The 27,535-nt window shown below is 42.2% G+C and overlaps 1 protein-coding gene across 1 annotated transcript in view; it reads left to right on the top strand.

Moving 5' to 3' along the window:
• Positions 1–776: 776 nt before the first annotated feature.
• Positions 777–27,535, top strand: part of CPXM2 (carboxypeptidase X, M14 family member 2) — a gene marked incomplete at both ends in the record, with an annotated part of 65,477 nt that continues 38,718 nt past the window's right edge. Inside the window, 3 exons of the mRNA XM_082286368.1 lie at positions 777–1,614; positions 7,819–7,920; positions 22,316–22,425. Coding sequence (XP_082142494.1) covers positions 777–1,614; positions 7,819–7,920; positions 22,316–22,425 — 1,050 coding nt within the window. The remainder of the gene's footprint in view (positions 1,615–7,818; positions 7,921–22,315; positions 22,426–27,535) is intronic.

The raw sequence follows: 27,535 nt of genomic DNA, 5'->3' as shown, positions 1-27,535 counted from the left end.
AATATACATGATGAAAATATAAGCTGGTATTTTCAACACAGGAGTAAGAATTCATATTTTGAGTGAGCCAACAGTTGCACATTTCCTTCAGCACTGAAGGTTATTTTGAGGTATGAAAAAGATGAAAGATAAGACTTTGCTCTCAGACAAATCGATTTCATTAACGACACTGGGTTGCGTGTGTGTAGCACAAAACATCCTGGTCTGCTGGGAAGATGTTCCAGTGAGAACAAATATCAGGATTATCCCAAAAATAGTGAGAAAAAGGGCCACAGATGAACCATGCTCTTCCTGGTTTTTAGCTGGGCTGAATCCAGGGAGCTGCCATGTACCCCAAGAGAAGCCTCTTATAATTTGGCACATGATAAGTGTTGAGTTATATTAGTTATAGATAACTTACATAAGTTGTTATAAAAGAATAAGCTACTGCAAAGTATATGGAAAGCTATATTATTTAAACTATATTATTTAAACAAGCTATAAGTTACTATAAACTAATGCAACTTTATATATAAAATATAGTTTTAGATCTAGAAACTAAAATATAGTTTTATATCTAGAAACGGTTAGATATAACTTTTTAGGTCATATATATGTAAATTAATAGAAACAAGAGAGGCTGAGATTGGTGCTGGAGACGGATCCTACTTTGTAAAAGTTAAAAGGGGGATAAAACCACCACAAAAGGGAATAACTTCTATGGAATGAGGATTATTTGCCACAGTCCCACATCCCACGTATCCCCCCCTGGGTGCCCAGGGAGGCAGCGCCAGCAGATGACCCCTGCCCGGCACAGGCTCTGCGTGCCCACCCCCATCTCCCAGGGGAGGGAAACACTTTGGACACGGGCTGGGAGGAGAAGGCTGCCTGCCAAGTTTACTTTTCTTGGAATAAGCGCTCTCTTGGATGAGCTGCGCGCAGGAGGAGTGGGGAGTCCGGGGACTGAGCGGAAACTGTCGCGTAACTCGGGCTTTGGAGAGAGCGGCCCCGAGAGCTGCGGGGCAGCGGAGGAAAGCGGCCAGCTGGGGATCCCACCTGCCACGGGCCGGCCGAGCGGGGCGACTGTCCGAGCGTCCGAGTGTCCGACTGTCCGAGCGTCCGAGCGTCCGAGTGTCCGAGTGTCCGAGCGTCCGAGCGTCCGGCTGTGTCACCCTGCCCCGTCCCCGCAGCCTGGTCCCGCACCAGCACGGGCTCCTTCCCCTGCCGCTCCCGGAGGGCTTTTCCAGCTGCCCGAACTCTGCTTGCCCTCTCTCCAAATGAAGTCCCAGGACGCGCAGAGGAGGCTCCTGCGAAAGCACGCGATGATCGCCCGTGGCCATTCTCAGCTCTGGCTCGCTCTCTTCACCTTTGGGCTGGCGCTGCTGGGGGATGTGGCCCGGGCTGTCCCCATGGACGATCAGGATTATTACCTGCAGGAAATTACCAACAGGGATCATTATTACTCCTTTCCATATCCTGGGGAAGAGTTCTTTCCTTTCACGGAGCAGCCCGGAGAGGAAGGACCTATCCGTGCTGCGGAGGCAGAGGAGCGCCCAGGGTTCAAACCGAGCAGGAAGGAGTTAAAACAGAAGAAAAACAACAAAAAAGGAAAATCCATTATTGAAACGCCACCAGGTAACTTTCCACCTTCTCCTCCAGAGTTTGGAGTCTGCTGAATCTCACACTGACTGTGACTTTTAGCATTAATGAATATCCAGTTAATGGCAGTCTTGGTAATAATAACAATAAATGCGGTTGTGGTGATGATGATGGCAACACATTATATTTTAATATCCCACAGAACAGACCTGCAGAACTTTTACAGACTTTTCAACTCTTTCCCTTTCAAGTAAAGTGATTATTTCAGAGTCGGAATGTATTAATTCTGCTGTACTCTGGCTAGTCTGGGGGCTTTTCCTTCTTAATTATTCTTAATTACACTTGGCAACTGGCTTGCTGTGAAAGCTGCTGTTCTATAAGCAAAAGAACAGAGACAGATTTCATAGTAAAAGGTGATTATATATAGTGACATCTCACCTTACCCCCTGTCACTTTAATCTGAGAAGTTTCTGAATTAATTTCAATTCTAAACCTGTGAATTTCTCTGGGATTTCACTTTGAAGCCCCCCAGAGGAAGATATGTAAACAGAGATCTTCCTGTAAAAGGCTAAGCCCTAACAAGCTCAATTTAATTATTGACCCGTAAAACAAAGAAATTAAACAGCAACAGCAATGCCTTATAATAAAGAGGACACCCTTGATTCCATTTCCTAAAGTTTGCAGAAACTTGATCAGCTTTTAGCACCCATTGTTCCCATTAACACCTAATTGCACCACCCCAAAAGAGTAATTCCTTTCTGTGTTCCCTGACTGTCTGGTAGGTACTTTACTGGTTTGGGATACTTAGGAGTGAGTTTGGTCCATGAAGTTGAGAGTTGTAAAATTTGGGGCCAAATCTCACTTCCCTACAGCTGAGCTCCCCTTTACTTCAGGGGGAAGCTTCATGTTAATGACCAGGGTATATGGCACAAAATTTGTGATTTAGAGCCATCAGTACAGCAAAACAGAGGATCAGGGGTTGTAGAGTAGCTTCAACTTTGTCCAGTTACATCCAGCAGATAAGAAACAAAATATTTTAAATTTATTGTTAACACTAACTGAATTAATTAACATTTGAGCAGCAAAGATACGGGCTTTTATACTAATAAATACCGATAAGAAAATGTAATTTCTAACATCTGGAAATGTGTTTGTGGAGCAGGCAGCGTGGCTTGCCAGGGTTACTCAAGGCAGAAGTCAAGGGGGATGATGGCAAATGCATCTTGTCCAGGCAGCAGAGACAGGAGACATCGGTGTCCCTGTCCCCTCAGGGACGAGCAGCCATGCAGCAGCTTCCCAAGGGGATGATAGCATCTCAAGGACTGGCTTATCAGGTTTACTATCCCACTATGGTCATTGCAGTCTACGTGAGATCATCTGAGAGAGTTCTTGTTTCAATGTGTCATTTGTTTGGTTTTATAAATTAAGGGAAAAAAGGCTCTGCTTTCCGCCTCGGCAGACTGAATCAGGTGGATGATGACAGGACAAGGGGGAATCACTTCCCACTGCCCGAGAGCAGGGATGGATGGGATATTGGGAAGGAATTGCTCCCTGGGAGGGTGGGCAGGCCCTGGCACAGGGTGCCCAGAGCAGCTGTGGCTGCCCCTGGATCCCTGGCAGTGCCCAAGGCCAGGCTGGACATTGGGGCTGGGAGCAGCCTGGCACAGTGGAAGGTGTTCCCGGCCCATGGCAGGGTTGGCACTGGATGAGCTTCTAAGATCCTTTCCAACTCAAACCATTCCATAAATTTATGACCATGGGAAACACTTGGATTTTAAAGCTCTGTAATTAGGCAGCAGGTTTTTGATTCCTCTTTGTGGTGGAGACAATAGAGATTTCCATCCTGTGGTGGGATGTTCTGTGGTTCATCTCTGCTTTTACCTTTCCTGTTGGCTTCTTCCCAATTTCCCCAGCATTTGGGGATTCACACTTGCTCCAAATGTGACAGTGACAGAGTCCAATCCATGAGGGCAAAGTTCGTTTATCTTTACAGACTTGAATCTTCCTCATTCTCCGCCTGCTACACTAAGCACAAGGGCAGAGGCTCATGATGCACCACCAAAAGCAGCTAGAAGTGGCTCAGTCCCTCCTTCCACAGCAAGTTTGGGCTCTTTGGACACAGCTGAGCTTTTCAGCTTTCACCAACCATGTGCAATAAGAGGTTTCAAAGCCTCTGAGCTTTTAAAAAAATCACCAGAGGTACAACAAGCAACCGATCTCCTCCACCAAACTCCTTCTCCTTGATCCAGGATATGGGTGATTGACATCAACTCAGCAAACTGGCTGCTGGGCTTATTCCTATGGGAAAATTCAGTGGATTTCCCTGGGAGCAGCTGAACAATTTTGACTACCATGGGCACAATAAGCCCTGAGGTGAATGCCCAGTGAGGAGAATGGTCACCATTTGTTACAGATGTGAGTGAAAACAGGACAGTTTTAGCAGGAAGTGTCAGGCAGTTTGAGCTGCAGTGTTAAAAGTTCTGGCTATAATATTTCAAATTTCTCCTTCCTCCTCACCCAAAGGCAGGCAAGGACCAGGTCCTGCCAGGGCAGTAACTCTGATGCTTAGTGCCATGTCCCCAGGGATCAGTTTGGAATGAAGATCTGAAAATCTGCCCCTCACAGAGATGTTTAAATACTGATACATACCTACGTTTACTCACATTTGGATGTTTAGAGGCCAGCTAGAAACAATAACAACAGCTGTCAAACAGATATCAGTGAATAATACCGTCAATCTGGCTGGGTAAGGATGTGCATTGTGCTTACATGTACACAACTGTATTTATGCATCCCTCCAGAAGTGGAATTACTTTATTGGCCATGCAGTAAATACCAAAATTTGGGGTTTGTGAGGCTCGCTGGCAGCCAGGACATGCGGGATTTATTAGTTGTAACAAACAATAGCCTGGCTGGGAGCTGGGATGGAGGAGGAGGAGGAATGGGAATGTGTGATGTGCCCTTTGGCTGAGCAGCTGGTCCTGATCAGCCCCAGCTTTGAATCAAAGTGGAAATCAACTGGAGCAGTCTCAAGGACATGGCACTAAACAGATGACACACACTCAATTTATTTCAGCTAATTACTGGAGGTGGCCAGAATATAGATATTTGCAGTATGTGAAATATTAATGTAGAAGGAAATCCAATTGATGCCAGTGGGTTTGCAATTTTTAAATTTAAAATATTAGAATCAATATTTGCAAATACTCGATCCACGTAAAAGTAAAAAGTATCAATTGTCTCCTTGCTCTTTAAATGCCTCATAAATTAAGTGGTAATAGGTCATCCTTGGAAGGCAAACAGTTGGATTGGCGGGTTTTGTGTATCTATAGAGATTTCCATTTTCTAATTCCATCCTTGTTTGTATAGGCCTCTGTCCAAAGCCCACTCAAATCAATGGAAAGAGTCTTGTTAACATCAATGTTTTGCTTTTATGAGGCTTTTAATAGAGTTTGATATATGGTGCCTCAGCTACCATCTGTGGGGCAGATCTCTTCAGTCTGGGGGTCTGACTACAGGCAAAAATTCATCATAAAGAGATTTATGGGGCTGAAGTGCCCAATAACACTCCTCAGTGTGGCCCAGATCTGCCACAATGAAGTCTGTAATTATTTTGATTTGATTTTCAAAACTTAAACTTGTAGTTCTTTTTCTGGCCATACCTCAATTCTGAATGCATTTAGAAAATAGAGGAATAATATTTATTTATATGGCAGTGCTCAAAGTGGGGCTTAGAGCACATTTGTTCTGTATTTCACAGATCTCCCAGTGTTTCATCTCTGCACAACCCAACATTTGTCTGTGTTTAGCAATCAGGATTTCCTTTGTCTCATCTTATTTGGTGCTTTCCCCAGGCTTGATGAAACTCCTCAGATATGTCACTGTTTACTTCCCCCATATTTGTTTATTTTCCTGCAATGCTGCCACCTGTTCAACAATGCAATTCTTAAGGTTTTTGGTTTGTTATTTCTTTTCAATTCATGTACTGCATAGGATGGGTCAGGTCCTCTCTGGGGCATGTGTGTGAGGAGGAGTCAGTAAGGGAAGGCAAGGAGAGGATAAAATGAACAGAGCAAGCAACCATGGAAATTTTCCTGCAGAAAGAGTTTGACATTAAAAAATAGACGGAGAGTACTTTAATTGAGATGTTTATCAAGATAATGAAAGCTTGGAGGGAGAGCAATGGATGAATGAGGAGGGAAAGCTGAATCACAGGGATGCTGTTCAGGAAAAGCTGGAGATATTTTGGTGCGAAATGGGGGCGGAGATCTGACGAGTGTGTGAAGTCAAAACCATGACAGGTTTGTGGCGTTACTGGCACTCGAGTGGTGATTTTGTTCACTAGAAAGAAGAAATGAGAGAGTGACACATAAGGCATTGAACTGACAGCTGAAAGCACTTCAGAAGTGGTCACCAAGATACACCAGCACAGCGTTTCTCACGTGCTGGGTAACCCCAGTGCTGCTCTTTTCTAGTCCTTTGGTATCCCCTCTCTTAAACCTTCCCTCTCTGAGCAGCCCAGACAAAGAGGAGCACTCCTGTGACCTAGAGCATAGATTTTAATTTTAAAGCTTTTGCTTAAACTTCTTATAATAGGGACTTTTAAGAATGAACTTGCTGGCCCTAGGTGGAAATCCCATTAATTTTAATATGACCTGTATTGCATCCTAATTGCCATATGTGACAAGCAAAGATGGAAACATGTGGCTTTTAATGAGCTTTCTTTCATCTACCAGCCTCTATTTTCTCCTCAGCTCTACTAAAATATGTAGGATAGTGAAGTGTTCACCATTCCATTTAAGAGCCCATGCTTTAAAAATGTCACAACAAAAGAGGACAAGGGATGACTAAGAGTGAATAATGAGCAGTACCCTCAAAATTGGTCAAACCTTTTTGATTAGCATCATTCCTTACCCATGGCTTCAATGAATAATGTAACATGAGAAAGAAAATAATGGGAATAAACACATTTGATTATGCCAGAGAAAACCACTTTCAAAGATAATTCTTCCAGCAGCCTTCTCTGAATTCAACCTCATGTTTAAGATGAGAAAAATGTCTCTTTAAAAAAACCTCTTTAAAAAAGGGGATGATTTCACTGAATAGATTTTTAATAGTCTGAATCTGAGCCTAGACTTGCTCCTGAAATGCCAGCACAATATGAGACACTCATTAGCTGAATTCAGTCTTGGGGTTTAATGTTATTATCTGTTCAGTGAGCTGGCTAGACAGGTCAATCCCATGGCTCACAACCAAATTTCACTTATTTCTTTTGGGTTTGGAATGAACGTTTCTGTCAGTTATGTGAACTTTGAATTTGTCAGAAAGATGAAGTAGTGGAAGTAGAAGCTGTGGTACAGAAGAAGTAATTTCCTGAATTTTCAATACCTGAGCTGGCATTTTTAAGTCTTGCCCAATTCACTGTCTGTGTAAAAAGCAAACTACCAAAAGATTGGTGGTCCGAGCACAGAGTTGGGATTTAAGTGTCATATTCACACAGTGGTTTCTCGTGATTTTATTGTTATTATGCAAAGGATGCTCTAGGTTTGGTCTTGACAGGCTCTGCTGAGGTGATGTCTTGTGGGATTATGTGGTTTATGGAAATATAAATATGTGCCTTTAACACTGGGTACTCAAGGAAAATGGGAACAAGCAAAGCTCTGATCTAGTCAGAATTACTTGCCTTTTAAAATGCACTTTTAAATTCAGTGCCTGGACAATGAAATGAGGATGTTCAGAGGAAACTGTGGGCAACCCAACCATGAGTCTCCACCACTGCTGCTGTCTGATTATTTTCCTGATGACAATTCCTGAGCCACAGCTCACTGAATGCATTTGCCTCTTTCAGGGTCAAGCCTTGCTCTTCTAGTGTCTTTTTCTGGCTATTTCAGCTTCAAAAGCTGTTTGGTGGGCTGTTTGCATATCTAATCAAGCAATGAGGAACACCTACATTAAACCATTAGTAAAATACACTTCAATGTTAATTCATTACTTCTGATGCAACCACAGTTATAATTTCCTTGTGGCACAGCAAAAGGAACATTTATGATTCCATTCCCCTGTGGTTTTAACATCCCACTGTGGGCAAGAACAGGGTATTCTGAAAGTCTGCTGTGTGCTGGAAGGGATGGAGCACTATCAGAGAGGAGCAAGGCGTTTTATTCTTCGTGCACTCACCAGGGAGGGCTAAATCAACTTGACAGGTGTAAAAGGAAAACTGTTTCTCTTTTCTACCCGTAGCTAAAAATGGCAACAGAAAAAATGGTGAGAAAAACAAGAATAATGAAGAGATGCCAGATGGTGACTCTGGGAGTCAGAGTGCCTGTGAAGGCATCAGAGGAAGTGTGTGGGGATCACTTGAGGCATCTTCAGAGCTCTTGGGTTTAGCTGTTAATCTCTCCAGCCCTGCCCGAATTGAATTACAAAGGATATTCTGGTGAGTCTGCTGACAGATATCTAAAGTCCTGCTTTGGACACAAAATGCTTCCCTTCTGGTGGGGAACATCCTGGTGGCAGAGAGCAAGGCCTTGCACAGTATCATTATGGGTTAAATGGAGACAAGGAAATACCAGGGCTTCATTCCTTATTTTCTCAGTGTTTTACATCATTTTTCTAAACAAAAAAGGGCTTTAAAGACTTTCTGATTCTGGAGGGGTGTTTAGAGGAGCTGTCTTATAAATGGGAATCAGCCCCAATACACTGTGAAGCATATTTTATAACAACACATTTTGAAGAATTGCATGAGATTATACCAGTCTGTCAGGTGGAGAAACTCTTTTACTCTTGCCTTAGGAAGAGTGAATCATTTCCTATTGTGACACACAAATGCCCCCCAAACCTGCACTGCCTGGGCTCTGGGGAGCTGTGTTGCTGGGATTTGACATTGCAGAAAAATGACAAAAAGCTGTCAATCTCCAGAGGACCACAGTGACATCCAGTATCTGTGACTCGTGGCTGGAGCTGAGTTGATTTAGGAGTGAAAGTGCCCAGTTACAGGATTAATCTTCTGTTTCTGTGTGGTTGCTTACCTGTAAATGAACAGGCTTGTAAATAATAGTAAATAATAGTTCTGCTCCTGCTTTCACAGAAGCATTAGCAGGATGCTGTAATTGCAAAAGTGCTGCTGCATCCAACAGGCCAAGAAAGGAACACAGTAAAAGCTGTGTGCAGAAGTTAAACATAGTTTGTAGTTGCATGTCTTTTAAATTCTTTATGCTACACATTGTATCTGCTCTATCTGTAGTTTCTAGCTACTGACATAGAAAATATTACTTTCAAAGTGAACAGTGGAAGTGATTAAATGAGCTTTTTTATGGGGGAGGTTAATTGCTTACAGATTTATTTTGTGGTTTACATTTTTTTTCTTAATGGATTGCCAGACAGATTTCTTGTGTGACTATACATCAGCCTGGGGCTGCTGGTGAATTATTTGAGGTATGTACCTGGCAGAACTGTTCTCCTGTAATCAACATGATTCCCAAATACCAAGTTCAGCTAACAACACAACTGAGATCTTCATGAAGTTGATATTAAAGAATTATGTGTATATCTATAGATATAAACTTAAAAATATGGGAATTTTGAAAGTTCTACAATGGGACCCAGTTGGGTAAAGCACCAGAGTCCTCTGGTCATGATGATTCTTTCTTTTGGACCTCAGCAGCTCATCCAGACAGTGGCTGACAGACCTTCCTAAATCTGATTTTCTTGCTTAGATTGTGGGGCTTGAGTACTGTAGATGATTTCTTCCTCACCCTCCCATAGATCACAAATTTAGTGGTTTTCTGGTTGTTTCCCTTCATTTTGGCTCTACAGGATTAGTCCTCCTGGCTGGGACGTAGAAGAGCCCCTGAGGGGGAAGCCCAAATGTCCCTGCTCGTCTTCCAGGAGGTCTGCAGACCCCATTGTCCCCAGATTTGATTTTTAGCTGTTTCCTCATTTGAACTTTAGAAAGCAAAGCACCCTCCCATTTCAAGGGAGTTGTGTTTTACAGGGGAGCTCAGAGCGAGGCCGAGCATCCCCTTCCTTTTCCACATCCAGGATTTTCAGGAAATGCCGAGCCCATCAATCATCCCGGTGTGCTGGGCCAAGGTGTTGTTTGCAGTGGCAGCAAACTGAAATCCATCTTTCTCCCTCTTTGCCAGAAAACAGAGTATTTTTATGTTCTCCCCATCAGAGATACAGTGGTTTATGGTGACAGGTTTATGGCTCCTCACAACTTTCAGGATGCTCCTAAAACATCTGTCAAAGGAAGGGAACAGTTCAAAATACCTTGGCAGAGCTGATCTCAGACCTGGATGTCAGCACTCCCTACACCACAGGTACAACCACCCCTTAGGCCAGATTTGGCTCTAACACACTCTTTTTTCCCCCCCTCAAGATAATTTTAAATAGTGTAATGAATTTTCCCATGCACAAGACAGAAGCTGTCTGAAAACAAGGGACCAGACCTCAATCTTCCCAAAAATGTTTCACTGACTGATAACAGAACCTGTGATTTCAACCAAACAGCCTTTTCATATGTGATTGCCTAAAAATAGAACTTCAGCCCCTGACAACATGATTTTTCTCCTTTTTGCCCATAGTTGTTTATGCACTGAAAAATACAGTCAAAGCTTGGACTTGATGATCTTGGAGGTCCTTTCCAGCCGTAATGATTCTGCGATTCTAAGTTACAGAAGGCATTGCAGAGACAGTTAAAATTGTGTTTGTCATCACAAACTGGATGGCAAATGCCCTATCCCAGAGGACAGAGCCAGTTTTATCCCAGAGTATGTAGACTGCACAGTCTTTAAATTCCAACCAAAAATTCCGCTGAGAACTCTGCCAAAAGTAAATCTGGGTTGTATATGGTCTATGTAGGTGGCTGGTGGGGAGCCTGGAATTTCCCCTGGTAAATCTGTAGTGGATTTGGATTTGTTGCAGGATGGGGCTGACCCAAGAACATGGGGATGTGTCCCAGTCTTCAGTGCAGGTCCCTGGAGCAGGAGGCTTCCCCCAGGTGAGGCCAGAGCACTTATGCTGCTGAGGAGTAGAGGGATGAGGAGAGGAGTAGGCAAGTCCAGCACACACCCCAGCTGAAACAAAGAGAAGAGTTTCTGACAGCTCTTCTGGGGGTTATTTTGTTCCTCAGGCTCCTCTGGATAATTCTGGATCTCAGCAGAGGACTGCAGTCCAAAACTCCTGCAGGATCCCCACATGAGTGGCCCCACATCTAGTCCAGTTCCTTTGCATCAGGTATTTCATTAGATACATGGAAGTGACAGAAAGGGCCCCCAAAAATCTTGATTCTGTCTGGTAGTGGAACAAAGGATTGGGGAATCACATACAGAGACAGAAATGTGAGTGAACTCTGAGCCTTCTTCCAAAGCTCTTTGAAAATGCTGACCAAGTGAGTCCAGGTAGTGCAGAAGCCAAGAGATGGATGAAAGGCAAGAGCCTCACAGAAGGAAATGGATGAATTCCTCAGCTGCCAAACTTGCAGGAATGAGGGCTGAGGGACCTGAGGCTGGTAGCAATGGAATACAAAATCCTGCTGACACATCTGATTTGTTCCATATTCCAAATAAGTACTTGGCTTTTTTGGTGCTTGAATGCAAGTCAAATGGCAATCAGACATGTAGACCCCCTGCTCTCTTACAAGAAGAATAAAATGGGGAACTTTTTAAAATATGATTAAAAAAATGCTGGTATGGAGTTAGTGCAGATAAAATGCCACAGAACTCTTTGAAAAAGTGGACAGAAAATAGCACAGAACTTTTCCTCTGCAAGCCTTTCCATATTTCTTCTCATTAATCCTGAATCAGATTTTTTTCCTTTCCAATTAGAAAGTTGAAAAATGAGGAGTTTTATGCTCAGGGAAGCTTGCCTTGAAGCTTTCCCTATTCCATGGCTTTTCAAGTGCAGAATACCTACAGTTAGAAAATACTTTTGGCTCCTGTGGATGGGAAGCAGGACGGGCTCTCCAAGGTAGCACTGGAGTTAAAAAGTCCCAAATCATGACCTGCACTTTTCACATTAACATGTTGATGTTTTGCAGTGGAGATGAATCTCTTGGTGACAATGTGGGCACTTTTCTCCAGGGAAAGGACATCAAACCTCACTGGGCAACTGGTAAAAATTAGAGTTTATCCTGAGCTCTCCTCCTTGGGTCCACAGGCTGGGAAATGTGTTGCCTTCAGCTTGGATTTTTGGGCTTTCAGCCTGGAGCAGGCAGACGTGAATGCATTCAGTTTTATACTCACTAATAACTCACATTCCAATTCATTTGGAGTTCCTGACACACTTTGCTTTGAACCACTGAAGCCTCCAATGTGCTAAATGTGGAGCCTGTGATTATGAGCCTTTGCTGGATCTCGGCTGAATTGTTAAACAAAGCAGAAAAGATGTTTGGACAGGATGAATTTTGGGAATCTTTTGCGGGCTGCATAAGGCTGCACAACCATAGGAAGCTGGAATAGGGAGAAAGGAGCTCTGAACACTCAGGGCTGGAGAGGTGCCCACCCACAGAAATATTTGTCTGAACCTTGCTTGAACTGCTTTATCTCCTTTGCTTTGGAGCTGGAGCTTCATACCGACCTCCCAGCTGAAGCTCCAGTCCTTCCCTACAATCCTCTCAGAGTTACCAAAAGCAGTGTCCTTCTCCATTTTAGCATTTCTCTTTCTGCAGGCAGGAAGCTCAGAGAAAATGTTGAGTGTTCAGAATTTTAAAGGTGTTAACCAAGCTTTTAAATCCACTGAATCCTGGTGCTTGCTTGGGCTGGAGGCATTTTAAAATTTATTTATGGAGTTATTTCCCTAAGATGACTTTTCCATGATTAGTTTGAAGGCAGGTAGAGAGGAGAAAGTTGAACAGAGAGACTCTGGTACGTCCAAATGCCATCTTCACAATGGACACATGAAAGCTAAAAAGTCCCCTGAGAGCTGAAACCCTTGGGAAGATGAACAAAAACTCAGGGAATCACACCTGAGGAAATGTGGGAAAGGGACAGCCTGGCTGCAGAGGGGGCTTTCTGAGCTCCTTAAAAATCATGCCTTTCTCTGAAATTACTTTAGGGAGGAACTGATTGCCTTTGCAAGCTGGGCTCTGTCCTTAGATTTTCTGTGTTTTCCTGTGGGATTCCTGTGCTGCCCTGGGGTTTGTGTCCCCTCAGTGAGCCCAAATGCCAGTCAGAGACCTCTTCCCAAGGGAAGCATCGCTCCTGAACCCCTACAATTCCTCTACTCTTTCCTTTTTTATTTATTTCTGGGGTTTGGGTTGGGGTGTGGGTTTTTTGGTTGTTGGTTTGGTTTTTAGTTTTGTTTTTTTTTTTTAATAAAAGAGGGTAGTCATACTTCAATCCAGGCCTGGATTTGATTTTCTCAGATCTCAGAGGTTTAGTTATTTTTTGAAATGTTGCTTCTTGGTGCTTTGAACTCTTAAATCCTCTGCTCTCAGGGTGCTTCTCAACGGTGCAACAGCTTGGACATAGTGGGCTTTAAAGGGAAGAAGAAAGCTCTGTTATATGAGTTCCTAAATCTTTTGCTTTTCTGCACTTCTGGATACATCCAAAGAACCTCTGGTTATTTTCTGTGTGCACCCGGCCAATTTTTCATCCCTTCACTGAAGCAGTGTTCCACTGTTTGGGCATCTAAATGTATAAGTTGCTTCTGACATTTTAATTCTGTCTTAGAGCTGTCCATCTAAGAATGCCCAGTCTACCAAATGAATAATCAGTTAAATAAAAAAGAGTAATTAAGTGAGAAGCAGACAACTCAACCAAACTTTTTTTTTTTTTTTACTCTGCTGTAGAAATTACAAACTGATTCCTTTTTAAGGGTTGGGAAGGAGTACAAAGCTTGAGTTCAGGTTAATTGTAACCACACAACTTTCCTCTGGAATCACTCACTGAGCAAGAGCTCCAGGCACTATGATAACTTCTATGCCTTATGAGAAGTGTTTGGGTTTATTAATTTCTCTTGTTATTTCACATGCAATAATAACAACAGATGTGATGCTAGGAAAAAAAGTATAAATGTCTAAATTTGCTGGAGCAGACACACCAGGTCTTCATAAAACTCAGACCTTACACTTTATAAAAGGTTTTAAAACCTTTGGAGTTGGATTGGTTTGAGGTATTTCCTGTCACAGGCTCCTTATGTAGGTCGAGTATTTATCCCAGATGTGCAGCCTGGCAGAGGGCTGGGCAGGGAGGGAGACCAGGGTGACAGCTCAAACCGACCCTGGGGCTGGAGCACTGCCTCCCAGCCATGCCCCCTTAGTGCTGCTGGAGGAGAAGGGGTGGGAATTCCAAGGGGTGAGGGTTGGCTTGGCAATCCCAGCCCATCTTTGAGGGTGTTGCTTGTGCATGGAGCTGTGTTTGCAACCGTGTGCTCAAACTTTAAGGTCACCACTGAGGAGCAGCACATTGTTGGGAAGATTTCAAACAGACAAGGATGAGTTTTACCCAAGGCAGCAGAGGAGGACTGATGATCAGGTCAGAAGGATGATCCTATACCACTCACCCAGGTCTCTCTGCAGATACAGACTGCTGCTAGCCTGCATTCTGTTGGTAATTTGAGTATTTTTAGTTTTAATCGTAAAAATATGAAAGATGACATCTCGACTCTCAGCTGAGTAATGACTCTCGGCTGCCTAAAGGCACAGCTCATGCTACTTCATCAGCCTGCCTCTGGAGTTTTCTGGCTCCCATCAGGAGCTAAATCAGAAAGCTAAACTGAGTCAGAAAGCTCAACCAGTAGAAAACAGCCTATGAAATCCAAAGCTGAAGAGCCAAGTGATTCTATCCACATCCATGATTTACTCGTGTTAGGTTTTGAGCTACATCATCAAAGGAAGTTAATGCGTCTCTTTCAGTATCATTTTCAACTCATTTTCCGCCTTGTTGAGAAGCAAAAAAATACAGTTTTGTCTGTGCTGGAGCTTAACTGGATTAAAATTTGAATACCATTAAGTGGAACTGACTGGGAAGTGCCTGATTCCAGCCTTTCTCAAGTGTAAATTTAGCACTTGGGAGTGGAGGTGACTGTAGTAGTGGGGATAAAATTTAATGGCTTGTCACTACTAATGAGAACTTCACAGTTTCTCAAGTTTTTCCTGCTCTGTGTGTGTGGGCTTCACATGTGTGCTCAGGAGAGTGAGAAGTTGAAATCTGGGTGATATCAGAGTGGTGCCATTTATTCCAGTGGAATTAGGCATTTCCAGAGGATTTCTGAAGCTGTTCTTGTGTATCTCAGCCCCAGGTGAGCAATTCTGATCCTCAGGGTGGAGCATTTACAGCCCCTTTCCTGTGTCCTCCCACTTGGATACTTCCTTTGGGCCACCTTAAATCCGTGTTATGCTCCAAAAGCATGGCTGTGCTGCAAAATCGTGAAAAAACAGCCAGAACTCCCAGTGAATGTATATTTCTAGGACCAGGAGTTACGGATACTTTCCAGTTTATGTATGTTTAAGGAATTTCATGACCATGCTGTCACCCTGCCCAGTGAATGTGCCATACCAACCATGGATATATTGGATATATTTACTGCTTTATAAAATTCCTACTACAGCCTGCATGGAGGGGGAGGGAAATAATTGCACCACGAGCCAGTTTTGTACTCATACAACTTCTTATATATTTATCCTGGTTTTGGTAAAATGCACTCAAGTGGGATTGCTAATGTGATTAAATTTGAGCACTTCTAAGATGTCTCATTTATTGAGCTGGGGTTGTATCTTAAGATCAGAGCTATTTCTGTCTTGGTTTTGTGCTTGTTAATGGTATTCCAAGTTTCAGTGTTTATTTTTAATGGCTACAATTAATGCTCTCAGTGTAGAATCTTTGCTCTTGCAGTACACCTCAGTGACCTGGTATTTTTAGCTATTTCTGGCACAAAGATGTGTTTTTAATGGTAATTTTTGTCCTATACCCAGCCATTGTGCAAGTGGTCTGTCTCAGTTTTGTTCTCCATTTTTTTGGCTAAGTCTGTTTGTTTGGCTCTGGAAAAAAGAGGATTGTTCTCATTTTTGATGGCTGCACTCAGTTTTGTGGCTTTAGCCACAACAAAAAGTTTTTTCTGTGCTTCAGAAAAAAGTCAGGGAAGACAGTTTAATAGCACAGAATCCAGCCTTTGTCAAAGCTCATAATAAAAAGTTAAGAAATGATATGATATTTTTCAGAATGGATTTCTTTTTGGCCATTAAAGATAATAAGTTCTCTTCAGCGTGATTAAATTAAAAACTCTGTAGAGAAAGGGGAGGTCTTTTCAGGTGTGGGTACAAATGGGAGGGTACCTTGTGCCACATCACAGGCCCCATCCTCTGCCAGGCTGGTGGCAGGAGAAGGCAGCTCAGGGGATGAATGTGATGTCTGGAGTTTAGATGAGCCTCTTGAGTCTGAAGGCTTGGCCAGAAAACTCCCAGGCACTCTGGAAACTCCTGCTTCCAGCTGTGCCAGGAATAATAGAAGCTCTTCCTGCTAAATGATTTGTTGCATCTCGAGTCAGCCACAACCTGCGCATGTGAGAGAGCAAAAATGTGAAAAATAAAGAAAGAAAATGAAAAAGTGTATTTTCTGAATGGTTTCATGTCAGACGTGACCTAAAGAACCCAATAATTTATTCTTTTATTCTTAATTTATTCTTTATCTGTTTTTATATCTTCAAGAGCAATCATAAGAATGAGTGTATGTTGCAGTGCTGGGATAAATATTTCCTCCTGAGAGAAGTCCCTGAGGCTGTAGCCCTCAAAGAAGCATTTGTTGGTTGTCCTAGAAAAATATACAGCTTCAAGGCAACATTAACCAATAATTAATGAGCTCTTAGGATAGGAAATGTTGGCACCTCCTTGATTCTTTATTTGATCTTCGGTCTGGGACTATAATTCAGCATTTTAACTTCGGTGCAGGGGATTCCTTGTAACTGCACTTTCCTTGCTTTGCTCTCGTGGTGCTCTGGGAATGGGGTTTTCAGAAAAAGTAAATAAAAAGCAAAATGTGTGTGTTTGAGGAACTTTCACCTGCCTTGAGATGCTGCTTCAAATGATCTGTGTAGGGTGTAGGGTGACTGGGGGCCTGAATTCAGGCCAGAAAACACACTTGTAATTGTTAGCAATACTTCAGATATGAGCAGAGTCAGAAAACCACTCAGACTGAAATCCATGGACATTGATCCAGGGAAAAGCTGGGCCATAGCAACTGTAGAGTGTGAGTCATGAACATCTGTGGGAATTTCACACTTCCATGATCACATCACCAAAACAGCAACATTTAGAGACCACATTTGCACCCCTCCCAATGCCCTCAAAAACAAATATACAATATTTATGTAATAAATATATAACAAATTGTTTAGGAAATGGAAAACTTTATTGTGTTTAACTCAGCCCCTACAAAGGCTGTCCCTCACAGAAAAGCAATCAGAAGATATTTTCAGCAAGGTGAAAGTCATCAGAAGTGTGCTTTTACTGTTATTTCACCTTGCAGGTGCATTGCAGCATTAAAGTACTTTGCATACCTGTGACCTAAGCATAACTTTAGCCACAGAAATTAGACTGCCAGAGTTCCCATTAAAAGTTTCTGCTGTTGGAAGATGAATTATCAACTGAACTTTTCATAGGAAAACCTCTAAATTTAGCTGCAAGGGCAAAATTTATGATATTGGCCTCATTAAGAATTTTTATGCAAGACCATAAAGACCTAAGAATAGTATGAATAGTATAATGAGCATTAAAGTCTTAATTCTCACAAAGTATACACTTATTTCTGTGCTTAATTTAGCTCTATCAGTAGCTTCACAGTTTTGCATCTTAACTGCACGTTGGAGTGTTTTGTTTAAACAAGACTTGAATCCTGTATCTTCCCATGGGATAGGAGATTGTCAGACTAGACAAAGCTGATATTTCTCCTTTTCCAGGTCCCAGTATCTCTCTGCTCATCAGGAGTTAGACAAGCACAGACTTGTAGGAATTGGAGAAGATTACAGGTATGGCTCTTAAAATATGGGCTGAGGAGGAAACACTATGCTTCTCTCTGCCCTTCCATTTGAAAAACTGGACATATTCCAAAATTGATGGAAAGCACTCCTTAAAGAAAAGAATGGTTTGTCTGCTTTGCCTCTGAAGGAGGAGGACAGAATGACTTCCTAAATGCATCTTTATTAGACACAAGAGCCATAAAAGCAATCTGGGCTTATCTGGTATTCTTTATTTAGACCAGAAGGAAATAAAATAAATGAATACTTTAGGCAAGAGTCATGAACACAAGTGTTTTCCTCGCCCTGCTCATACGTACATCCCGTGGAACTGTTTCTGAGGATCCCTGCTAATACAGTTGTGTGATACAGAACAGCTAAAATTGCAGCACAGCAGCTGTAATTATGCTGCAGGAGTGAAGGAAACCAAGCTGGCTCTGCAAAAGGTGGGGTTTTTTCCCAGAGCTTCAGTGGAAGATGTTGCAGCAATAGGACAAAGCCATCATGAGGATGAGAACACTTTCAAATATCCCCACACATGCTGAGATTGCAAATTGAGCCCCTGGCTTGAAGAGGGAGCTCAGCAGCACCCCCAAGTATTGATCTCGCTATAGGCAACCCTAAAATAAGAGGTAAATTCAAAATTCAAGAGATGAGATGGTGGCTGAGATAATTCCTGAGTGTTTCTCGTGCTGATTTTAAGGGACAGGGGATTTCTCACGGTGCCCAGCTACCAGAACTGCCTTGGTGCCCTCAGCTGGGACTCAGCCCCCTGGGAGAAGGATAATTGACAATAATGGACGCTGAAATGTGGCCATTTAGCATTGCTGTAGGAAAGCTGTTCTGGAATGAAAACCTCACAAGAACACACTTCCACAGACAAATGTTATTAAGTCTGAATCCAAGCTTTGTGTCTTTCTCAGCCTGGAATTAATTGATTTGATCCAGACATCTTATTATTGTTTCTAAAGTGAATACCTATCCATGGCTGCAAATCACAAGTAAAATCATGGCTGGATATGGGCCAGGAAGAGCAAATGTCCACAGCAGTCTCTTCCCTGAACCTGCAAACTTAATGTTTGCTTTCATCTCTGAACCAGAAATGCTGTAGGTGCATTTCCTTAGTAAGTTCTTATGTACATAGGATGTGTATTTCCATGTCTCTCAAAGCCACAGCTGAATTCCCTGTGTTTTATAATGATGAAATTTTCAGCTGGTTAAAGAAACAACCAAATAACTGGGTCATTTCCAGCTGAATCCATTATGCAATCGATTCACACAATCTCTGATCGTTCCTGCTGTCCAATTTCTGTAGCTTCCCCAAGGTTTTATCAAACTGGCATAGAGAGTACAAAATTGTTAAGACAGTCTTACTGGCTGGGTGGCAATTTTCATTGCTACATGAAAGATTTCTTCAAGTTAAATAAAATATATTAAAACAATACTTTAAAAAGTAAAGTTTTTATGAATGCCATAAATCAGCTTCTTTTCCTGTATGTTTTTCAAAACTAGGTTGTCCTGGTTATCTGCAGTAGCTTTAAGAAGCAGGGAACACACACCCCAACAAAATAATTTATCCAAAATTAAATTCACAGCATGACTCAGGATTTTTTTATTTTTCAGTCGTGAAATGGCAACTTCAGGTGGATTTTTTGAATTATAATGAGTAAATTAGAGTTAATCAGAAGAGGCCATACTGAAAAGTTTGTCGCCACCATCTCTGCGCATTACAAATTGTTGTTTTGGTCTGCATGCTCCTCTTTTCCTCCCTTTATTGGTGTTGGAATCCGTAAGCACGTGGAAAACATGAATATTCCTAAAGTATTAATATTCAAATATTATGGCTAAAAATAGAAGACATCATTTTAGTTAAACCAAAATCAAAGGTCTTCTCTAGTGGAAACCTGCACAAATTCCATACATCCAAGCTGCTGCAAACAATAGTCTTGATGATTCCAAGAATACCATCCCCATGCAGAGTTACACAGATGGAAACAGCTAAAGGTCTTGGAATGCAAATCCTGTTGCTCTGCTCCCAGCTCAGGATGTCCACTGGAGAAAGAGGAGAAAATTATTTTCATTAATTTTCAGTCAAGTGTTGGAGCAAAATATTCAAGTTTTTTCTTCCCAATATAAAAGATAAAAAGTTGATTTGATTTGGTGAGTTAGTGAAGTCACAGCTTAAAGTCTAGAGAAAGCAGGTGTTCTCCTCTTAATATATAGGATATATTAGAATATTAATATATATTAATATATAGGATAACTGTAAAAAATAAATTCCAGGATACTCTTGAATTGGTGGTAAAGATCCTCATGATTTCACCTGGAATATTGTAAGGCTTGAGCAGACTGGGAAAGGACAGAGTGTTGTGAACAATGCATTGCAGAGTTTCTGCCAGAGTTACCTGTTCTGCCTGTGGCAGTCCCTGCCTGCTCACACAGCCTTGGTTTCATTAACAGCTCCTGCTAAATTGAGCATTTCCTAATATTGGCCTGGTAATCTGATGCATTCATAGACAACACAAGTAATTCATCCTTGAAAAATAAAGAACAGTCAAGTGCCTTTCTCTGAGATCCATATGAAAGTTTTCTGTCTGTTACTGAGCTTCACTTTCTCTAGAAACAAACACCAAAACACTCAGGGAATTTTTTCAGCCTGGAAATACCCACCTTGCAGCCTAAAGCCACAGGCAACCCAGGAATTTTGCAGCTTTATAGTGAATTAATAACATTTCATTCTGAATAAAACCAAACCTTCTTTTCATACCTGCATGGGCAGGTGAATGTCACTGCAGGGAACCCCAGCCCACTCTGACAGGCAGCTGCCAGGCTCAAAAATAGCCCATTTCATAGAGCTTTCATCAAAATAGGGTTTTGCACAGCAGAGGGCAGGGATGGATAGGGACTGTGCCTGTGCATCCTATGGAGCTGGGATGTGACACCTGGGGTAGCTCCACAAACCTTCGCTGCAGTTTGGTAGCAGAGAACAGGATGTGAAACAGAGACTTTTCACCTTCTATTTTATAACTCCCAGCAGTACCTGTAGATTTCCCCTTGGCTTTGGTAGGTGCAGCACAAACTTTGAATTAAATGATATTTTACGGACCGAACATGCAAAAGCAGCTTGCTTTTATTTTCAGCTTGCCTTTATTTTCAGCTCAGTCCTGGCACAGGTCGTTCTGGGTAACTTTTGAGTGCAGGGAATGTTGAGATTGTTCACAGAGGAAAATGCACCAAAGTGCAAAGACATTCTCAGGACTGCACCATGAGATTGATTTCCAAACCTCTCCTGAGGACCAAACTTGTTAGAAAAAGGCAGGCAGCTCCCAGCTATCCAATTTACTCCCAGCAGAGATCTGTCAGAGCCTGAGACTTCTTCCAGTTGGAGTATGATGAAAGATGCAACACTCTATAAGGAAATGCAATTAAAACAATCAGACAATGAAACCAAAATCCTCCCAGCTATTCCTTCCTCTGGCTTTCCTTGTACATCCTGTCTCTTCTCTGTTTTGGATAATTGAATTGAAAGCTCTTTGAAATGAGGATCTGTCTACATTTTAGCTTTTATGTAAGACCGAGATCACTGTTGGTACTTTAGAAAATACATTCATTTTTAGCATTTGTCTTTACTACCTCTGAAGGAGGCATTTGGCCCTGGATTTGTGTGAGAACCCTCCTAAGGACGAACGAAGCAATAGCAGCGTGAATTGACAGCATGTAACATTTTTCCAGAAGGATTTTAGTTTGTTGTGAACTAAGGAGGAGTTTGGGAAATCTCATGTCTTGCAAGTTTGTGCCTAACAATGCAAAACTGCACCTGAAAGTTAAATACAACCAGGATGAGATTGTCAGGTACATTCTCACTGCCCAGGGCGGTGGTGGAGTCCCCATCCCCGGAGGGATTTAACAGAGGTGTGGATGTGGCCCTTGGGGACAGCAGTGGTGAACATGGCAGTGCTGAGGGAATGGTTGGACTTGATGATTTTTGAGGGCTTTCCCAACATAAATGATTCTTTCATACTTTGATAACCTCATGGCATTTTGGTGAGGGATTAAAAAGCCAAACATTTTTCTGCTAATCACGAAACAGAATTTTCCCAGCCTCTTATCTTCCAAAGCCAGAGCTCCAAGCACTGGTTTGCTAAAGTAATGGCATTTGCTTTTCTGTCCTCAAGGATGTGAAGAATTTGGGGCTTAAAGACGTGGTCCTTGGTTCAAAATTGCTCTGTTTGTGCTTAATCACCACCTCTGCAGAGCTCAGCTCTCGGGCTCCCAGACCTCTGTAACAGATGCTATTGTGCACCAGGAGGGACTCTGAGTGAAGTTTCCAGAACAGATTTTAATTAGAAACATAACTTCATACAGTAGCTTGGAACGAGTACAGGGAGGGAGAAAAAAATCCAAGCAAGTGATGGAAAAGAAAACACCAAAAAGAAAAATAAAGGGGCGTTTCAGTGGTGTTTTGTACTGAAAAGCACTTGACAGGAAATTCTGTGCATATCAGTGAAAAACTGAGGCACAGAGCAAGCAGTACTAACTCTCTGAGCCCCTGAAAATGGTGTAAATCTGCGTTGCCTCATTGATTTTCCGAGAGCTGCCATTTCTCATTGACCTCAGCACTGCTGTGCTCGTTTATCCCAGGGAGGACCCCGGCCAGCTTGGCGCTGCCGAAATCCAGAAACTTTGAATACTTGTTTGTTTTGTGTTGTTTTGTTGTTGTGTTTTTTTTGTTGTTGTTGTTGTTTTTCCTGTTTAATTAAAATTTAATCAATCTTTTGTTTTGTAGATTGCCCTCCACTCGGTCTAGAGACATTAAAAATTACTGACTTCCAGCTCCATGCCTCCACAGCGAAGCGCTATGGCCTCGGGGCCCACCGAGGAAGGCTCAATATTCAGGTAACACCAATTTTTCCCCCAAGTGGGAGCATGGCTCCAGGTTGTGCTGCTGAATAAAGAGAACCAGTGGATAGTTATTGGTTCTGACTGCTTTGTCAGCTCATGTAATGCAAATGAAGGGGAAACACTGGCACTGTAGAAGTGAGTAGGTTTGATGGATAACCTTTGGGTTCGTGGGCTAGTTAGGAAAATCTCCAAAGTTGGTGTGCAAATCCAGACAGACCTCTGTGAGCAAGCACAGGTGGAGGCAGCTCCCTTCCCAGCTCCAGGAAATCATCCCAGCTCCCTTCAGAATCAGCCTGCAAGGAAGCTCTCACAGCAAGTTTCGTTTTCTTTGTTGTTTGCATGTAATTAATGACAATGGTTAATTGAAAGGGTGGTTTCAAGTGAAACCCTTTCCCTAAGGCAGTTTTTTCAGAAGCAGTGATTATACTATCCAAAAAATGCTTCAGTTCAGGACTCTCTAACATACAGTCTTGTCTAGCTTCTTTTATTTAAGATTAAAAATGTGTTTAGGTGCTTTGCAGGACCAAATTCCATTTTGCCATTTCTCATGTTTCTGTTTCCCACTTTCTTATTAGTGCTGTTCTCTGAATTACAGTCTGTCCAGACTAAAAATGCTACTTTGCATGATAAAGCACAACATTTAAAGCCATAAACAGGATATTAGCACCGAGCCAACAGTGAAAGGTCTCTGAAGTTTATTTAGTTAGTTATCTATTATTATTAGATGCCTCCATTTGTTTTAGTCTCCAGCTGAAGGGGTTTGATATTCATGGGGGCTAAGGCTGGGGCTGGGAGGGATGAGCTCTGATCAGCAGTGCCATTCCACACGGCTCCCACTGGAAGAGGGATCACCCTTGGTTAAAATCCCACTGTGCCTCTGCACACACAGCTCTCTGAGCTTCTCTCTGGGAAAAATACCTGCATACCCCTCCTGGGTTTATTTCAGTGTTTGTTTTAATGTATTAAAGTTGGTCAGAAAGCTCAGGAAACCACTTTGGAAAAGCCAGCTGGGGAGTGGGAATGGGCTCTTCCTTTCCAATCTGGTGTGCAGGTACAGGGGGGTGTGTGCAAGGTGAGGTCTCACCTGGAGTCTTCATATTTATTGGCTTCTGAGATCCCACTGAGGTAGTTTGCTTCTTTACTTGGTATTTTCTGCTAGGAAAAACCTCTCATGATCACAAAAACAGGATGCAGATGATATTCAGGGGGGTTCTGGAGGAATGTTTAATTATTTTATAACACTCTTGTTTATATAATGGTATAAAACCAAGGACTGCAATGCAAACCTCTCCGTTGGTTGTGGCTACTTATTTTTCATGCTGCTGTTGAAATTCAATTTATTTAACCACAAGACCACACTGGTTTAGACCAGGAGTCCATCCAGTCTTGTCGTCACCAGTACTGTGTTAAAATAAATAGAGAGATGATAAATAAATATATAATATATATATAATAAATAGAGTGTTACCTGTGGCTGATATTTCCTCTACATATAGTCTCCAGAGAAGCCAAGGGCACAGTCTTTACTGGGAAGCAAAGCAGAAGCAAAATGCCACTCAGCTCTTCCTGAAATTTCCCAAAGCTTGGATTAGACCAAGTGTGATCCAAAGCTTTTTATCCCTACTGAAACTACAGATAGAGAAATTCCCTAACCCCCCTGACCACTTAGGGTTGCTACCATGGCTGGCACTGTTAGAAAGAAATTGGGCTTGCCTTTATGTTTCTTCACAGTTTTCTTTGGGCTTCATTAAAAATGAACAGGACTAAAACTTTTCTAAACCTAGAACCTGCAGGTCCCTGCCACTGGGGATTCAGTCATCCTCTCACTGGGGTTTCAGGGATTCGTTTTACTCTGCATGAGGGCTTCTGAATTTCATATTTAGAGTGAATTTGCTTCTAAGCAGGGACAGGTACTGCAGGTGGCTGATGTGCCAGGTGGGTAATGAGCTCCCTGGTGATTTCTCTTTGCTGCTCAGCACAGGAGGTTGCAGCACGCTGGGCAAAGGCAAAAGGCACTGGGATTTAAGCTGCTGTGTTTTCCTGCTGTTCAGAACTGAACAAGAAGGAAAACACTTGGCCCAGCTCGGTAACACTGATGTGCCTCTGGAATTCTGTGAACATGTTATGCTGTGGGTGTGGTGACAAGCAATTTTATGGGCTGCTGCTTTGTCCAGCGATCTGGATATCAACACAGAGCTGTCACAATGTTCATGGGTCTGTGATGTTCCCCCCCGAAATAATACAAAATCTTCTCTCTGCCCAACCTCATCATCTGATGTGAAGTCAGCTGAGGAGCTCAGGGCTCTCCCCAGGTAACTGGCACTGCCTCAATTCACAGGGAATTTGCAGAATAATTAAGTTTTTCCAAAGCTTTTGAAGGTTTGTTTTGGTTTTTTCCTTTTTCTTGTTTAGATTATCTGAAGCACATGAAATGAATCAGTTGGTGTGTGCTTTATTCCAGAGAAGGACTGGCTTAAAATTGGATCAGACATTGTAGGATCTACTTCTCTTGTGCCCTTGCATTGTGTGGGACCTGATTTTGATGCCAGTCCTGCCTGAATATGGGGATTAAGGTGGTGTTTCTCAAGGGCAGAAGCCACGTTAGCAAAGCCCCATATTCTGGAGGTCTAGCTGCAACTGCAATAGTGGCACAACCAGTAGTAATTTAACATCATCAAGAGAAATCATGGCATAAAATAATATTAATTGAGGCTCTCTGCCTTCGGGGATCAAATTAATTAATATTTGTCACTTATACAATAATTAAGAGTGGTTGAAACGTGAATAATTAGTCAAACTATGTTTCTTCCCCTTCCTCATTTTCCTTGTTAGGGAAATCCAAACATTGAAGATTAACCAAGTAAAGCAATCCCGTGTCTGCAAACACAGGTATTTGTGTATAAAGGAGACCTCCCAGAGCCTAAAGAGGTTCCAAGAGAGCTGCAGAGGGACTTGGGACAAGGGATGGAGGGACAGGACACAGGGAATGGCTTCAAACTGCCAGAGGGCAGGGATAGATGGGAAATTGGGAAGGAATTGTTCCCGGGGAGGGTGGGCAGGCCCTGGCACAGGGTGCCCAGAGCAGCTGGGGCTGCCCCTGGATCCCTGGCAGTGCCCAAGGCCAGGCTGGACATTGGGGCTTGGAGCAGCCTGGGACAGTGGGAGGTGTCCCTGCCCATGGCACAGGGTAGAACAGGATGATCTTTAAGGTCTCTTCCAACCCAAACCATTCCATGATTCCATGATTGCCTTCCCGGGTCTTTCTGGTTCCTTTTGAAAAGCTGCATTATCAAATCTCCAGGAAAAGACAAAACTACTGAAGATCCACTTGCAGCCCGTGTGTTTTAGTTCTTCCCTACTGGCGGTGGTTGCTATAAATACCTGCGATGAGTAATGCTTTTTTTTTTCCCCTCCCAAACTTCCTATGGTAAAATAATTTTTTTGATCATCTTGCTGGGAATGGAAAAGATTTTAAGTAGAGGTGGTTTGATATTTGCTGTATTTTTACTGCTGTTCCAGCTGATTTCTGGCAGAAGACTGGAATTTCTTTCTTTGAATCATTTTGGTAGTATCATCTCTCTCCTCATTATAGGAAAAGTCTTTTAAAACAGTGGTAATGTGAGCAAGTTTTTATTCTGCCTTGCAAACATCTAATTTGGAAGAGAAACATGAATTAAAATCCAAAGTCACATTATTTGTAAAGTAATTGTAACCTTTGTCTTATTTTCTGGATACACAACAAGCAGCTGATTTGGTTCAGCTGAATTACAATTTTCAACTTTCACACTTGGGAATAACTTCTTTGTGAGTGACAGAACAAAGTCTCTTCCTCTATCCAAAAGGGGTTTTTTTCATAAGATACTGCATATTGAGAAACATTTTTGCGTTTGGCTGCAAGTGAAACACAAACTGGGTTAGACTCGGAGTTATTCTTGAATATTCTGTGAAGGGAAAAAGGATTTGCTCAAGACTTTGCCCTGGCTTCCAGATTTTGCTAGCTCCTTCAGTCTCTTGCTTATGAAGATAATTTAAGTATCCATGACATAACTTGAATCTATTCTTTCCAGTAATTCAATATGGATTTTTTTAAATTCAAGTAAACACCTTGCTGAGGAAAGGTATCTTGATCTGTGTTATTTGATAGAATACTTGGTGATAACTGTACCCACCTCTCAGGAATGATCATTTTCCCAAAGAAATTTAATAGGAATTCTAATTACTAAATATTTGCTTGAGTTTATAAGTTTATTTATTTTATTGAAACAGTTTTTTGAGGTGGCCATAGGGCAAATTAAGCACCTTCAGAAAAAAAATATAGACTTGAAGCTTGAGAGGAGAAATTGTAGCACAGATTTCTGGATTTTTTTTTCCTTCAGAAACATTTCTAGAAAGAGCTCCTTGATTGAAGTTCTCTTTTTCAAGTAGTATTCTGTGCTGATTAGACTCAGACGCCTGCTTCTTTTTACCTGTAAAAACCATTTTTTTACCTTCAGAGAAGCTGATATCAGAAAATAAGAGAGCAGGAAGGACTAGCAGCATGGTTTCTCCTTTTCTTTCTTTTTTTTTCTTTTTATGGTACCTTTGCCCCTATTTAAGGCCAGAGTATTTTAAGCTGTGGATAACTAAACTCCCCATATTTTATGTGCAATTTAACCTTATTTAAGCCCAGTTGAAACCATGGATACTCATGTATGTAACCTAGGTGGGAGGGTTTTTTTTAATAAGCACTTTTTCCTTCTGCTTTCCTCTTCTCATTGTAATGTGGAGGAGAGCTCTGCTCCCTGATATGCATCACACCCATGGGAAACACCCTCAGCCTGAATAAGGACCAGGGATTGGGAGATGGGGGGACTTGTTCAGCAGGAACTGGTGGAATTTCCCCGGTGTGAAGGGGATTAGCAGGATGCTGGTTCAAGGTGCTCTGTAGATCTTAACACTTCCTGGCAAGCGCTGGTTTTAAAGCCTGAGGCTACTTCAAATTCCATCGTATTTTAAAATGCATTGAAACCTTTTCTTGCAAAGGGTTATAACTCAGGTCAGTGACCATGTTTATATTCTCATGTTTTCCCACTGTTCTGCTCTCCCTGAAGAATTTATCTCCCAT

This window comes from Coloeus monedula, assembly GCF_965178545.1.
Source record: "Coloeus monedula genome assembly, chromosome: 8".
NCBI lineage: Eukaryota > Metazoa > Chordata > Aves > Passeriformes > Corvidae > Coloeus > Coloeus monedula.
Note: the sequence above shows the minus strand (reverse complement) of the source record. Positions and strands in the feature narration are given on the sequence as shown.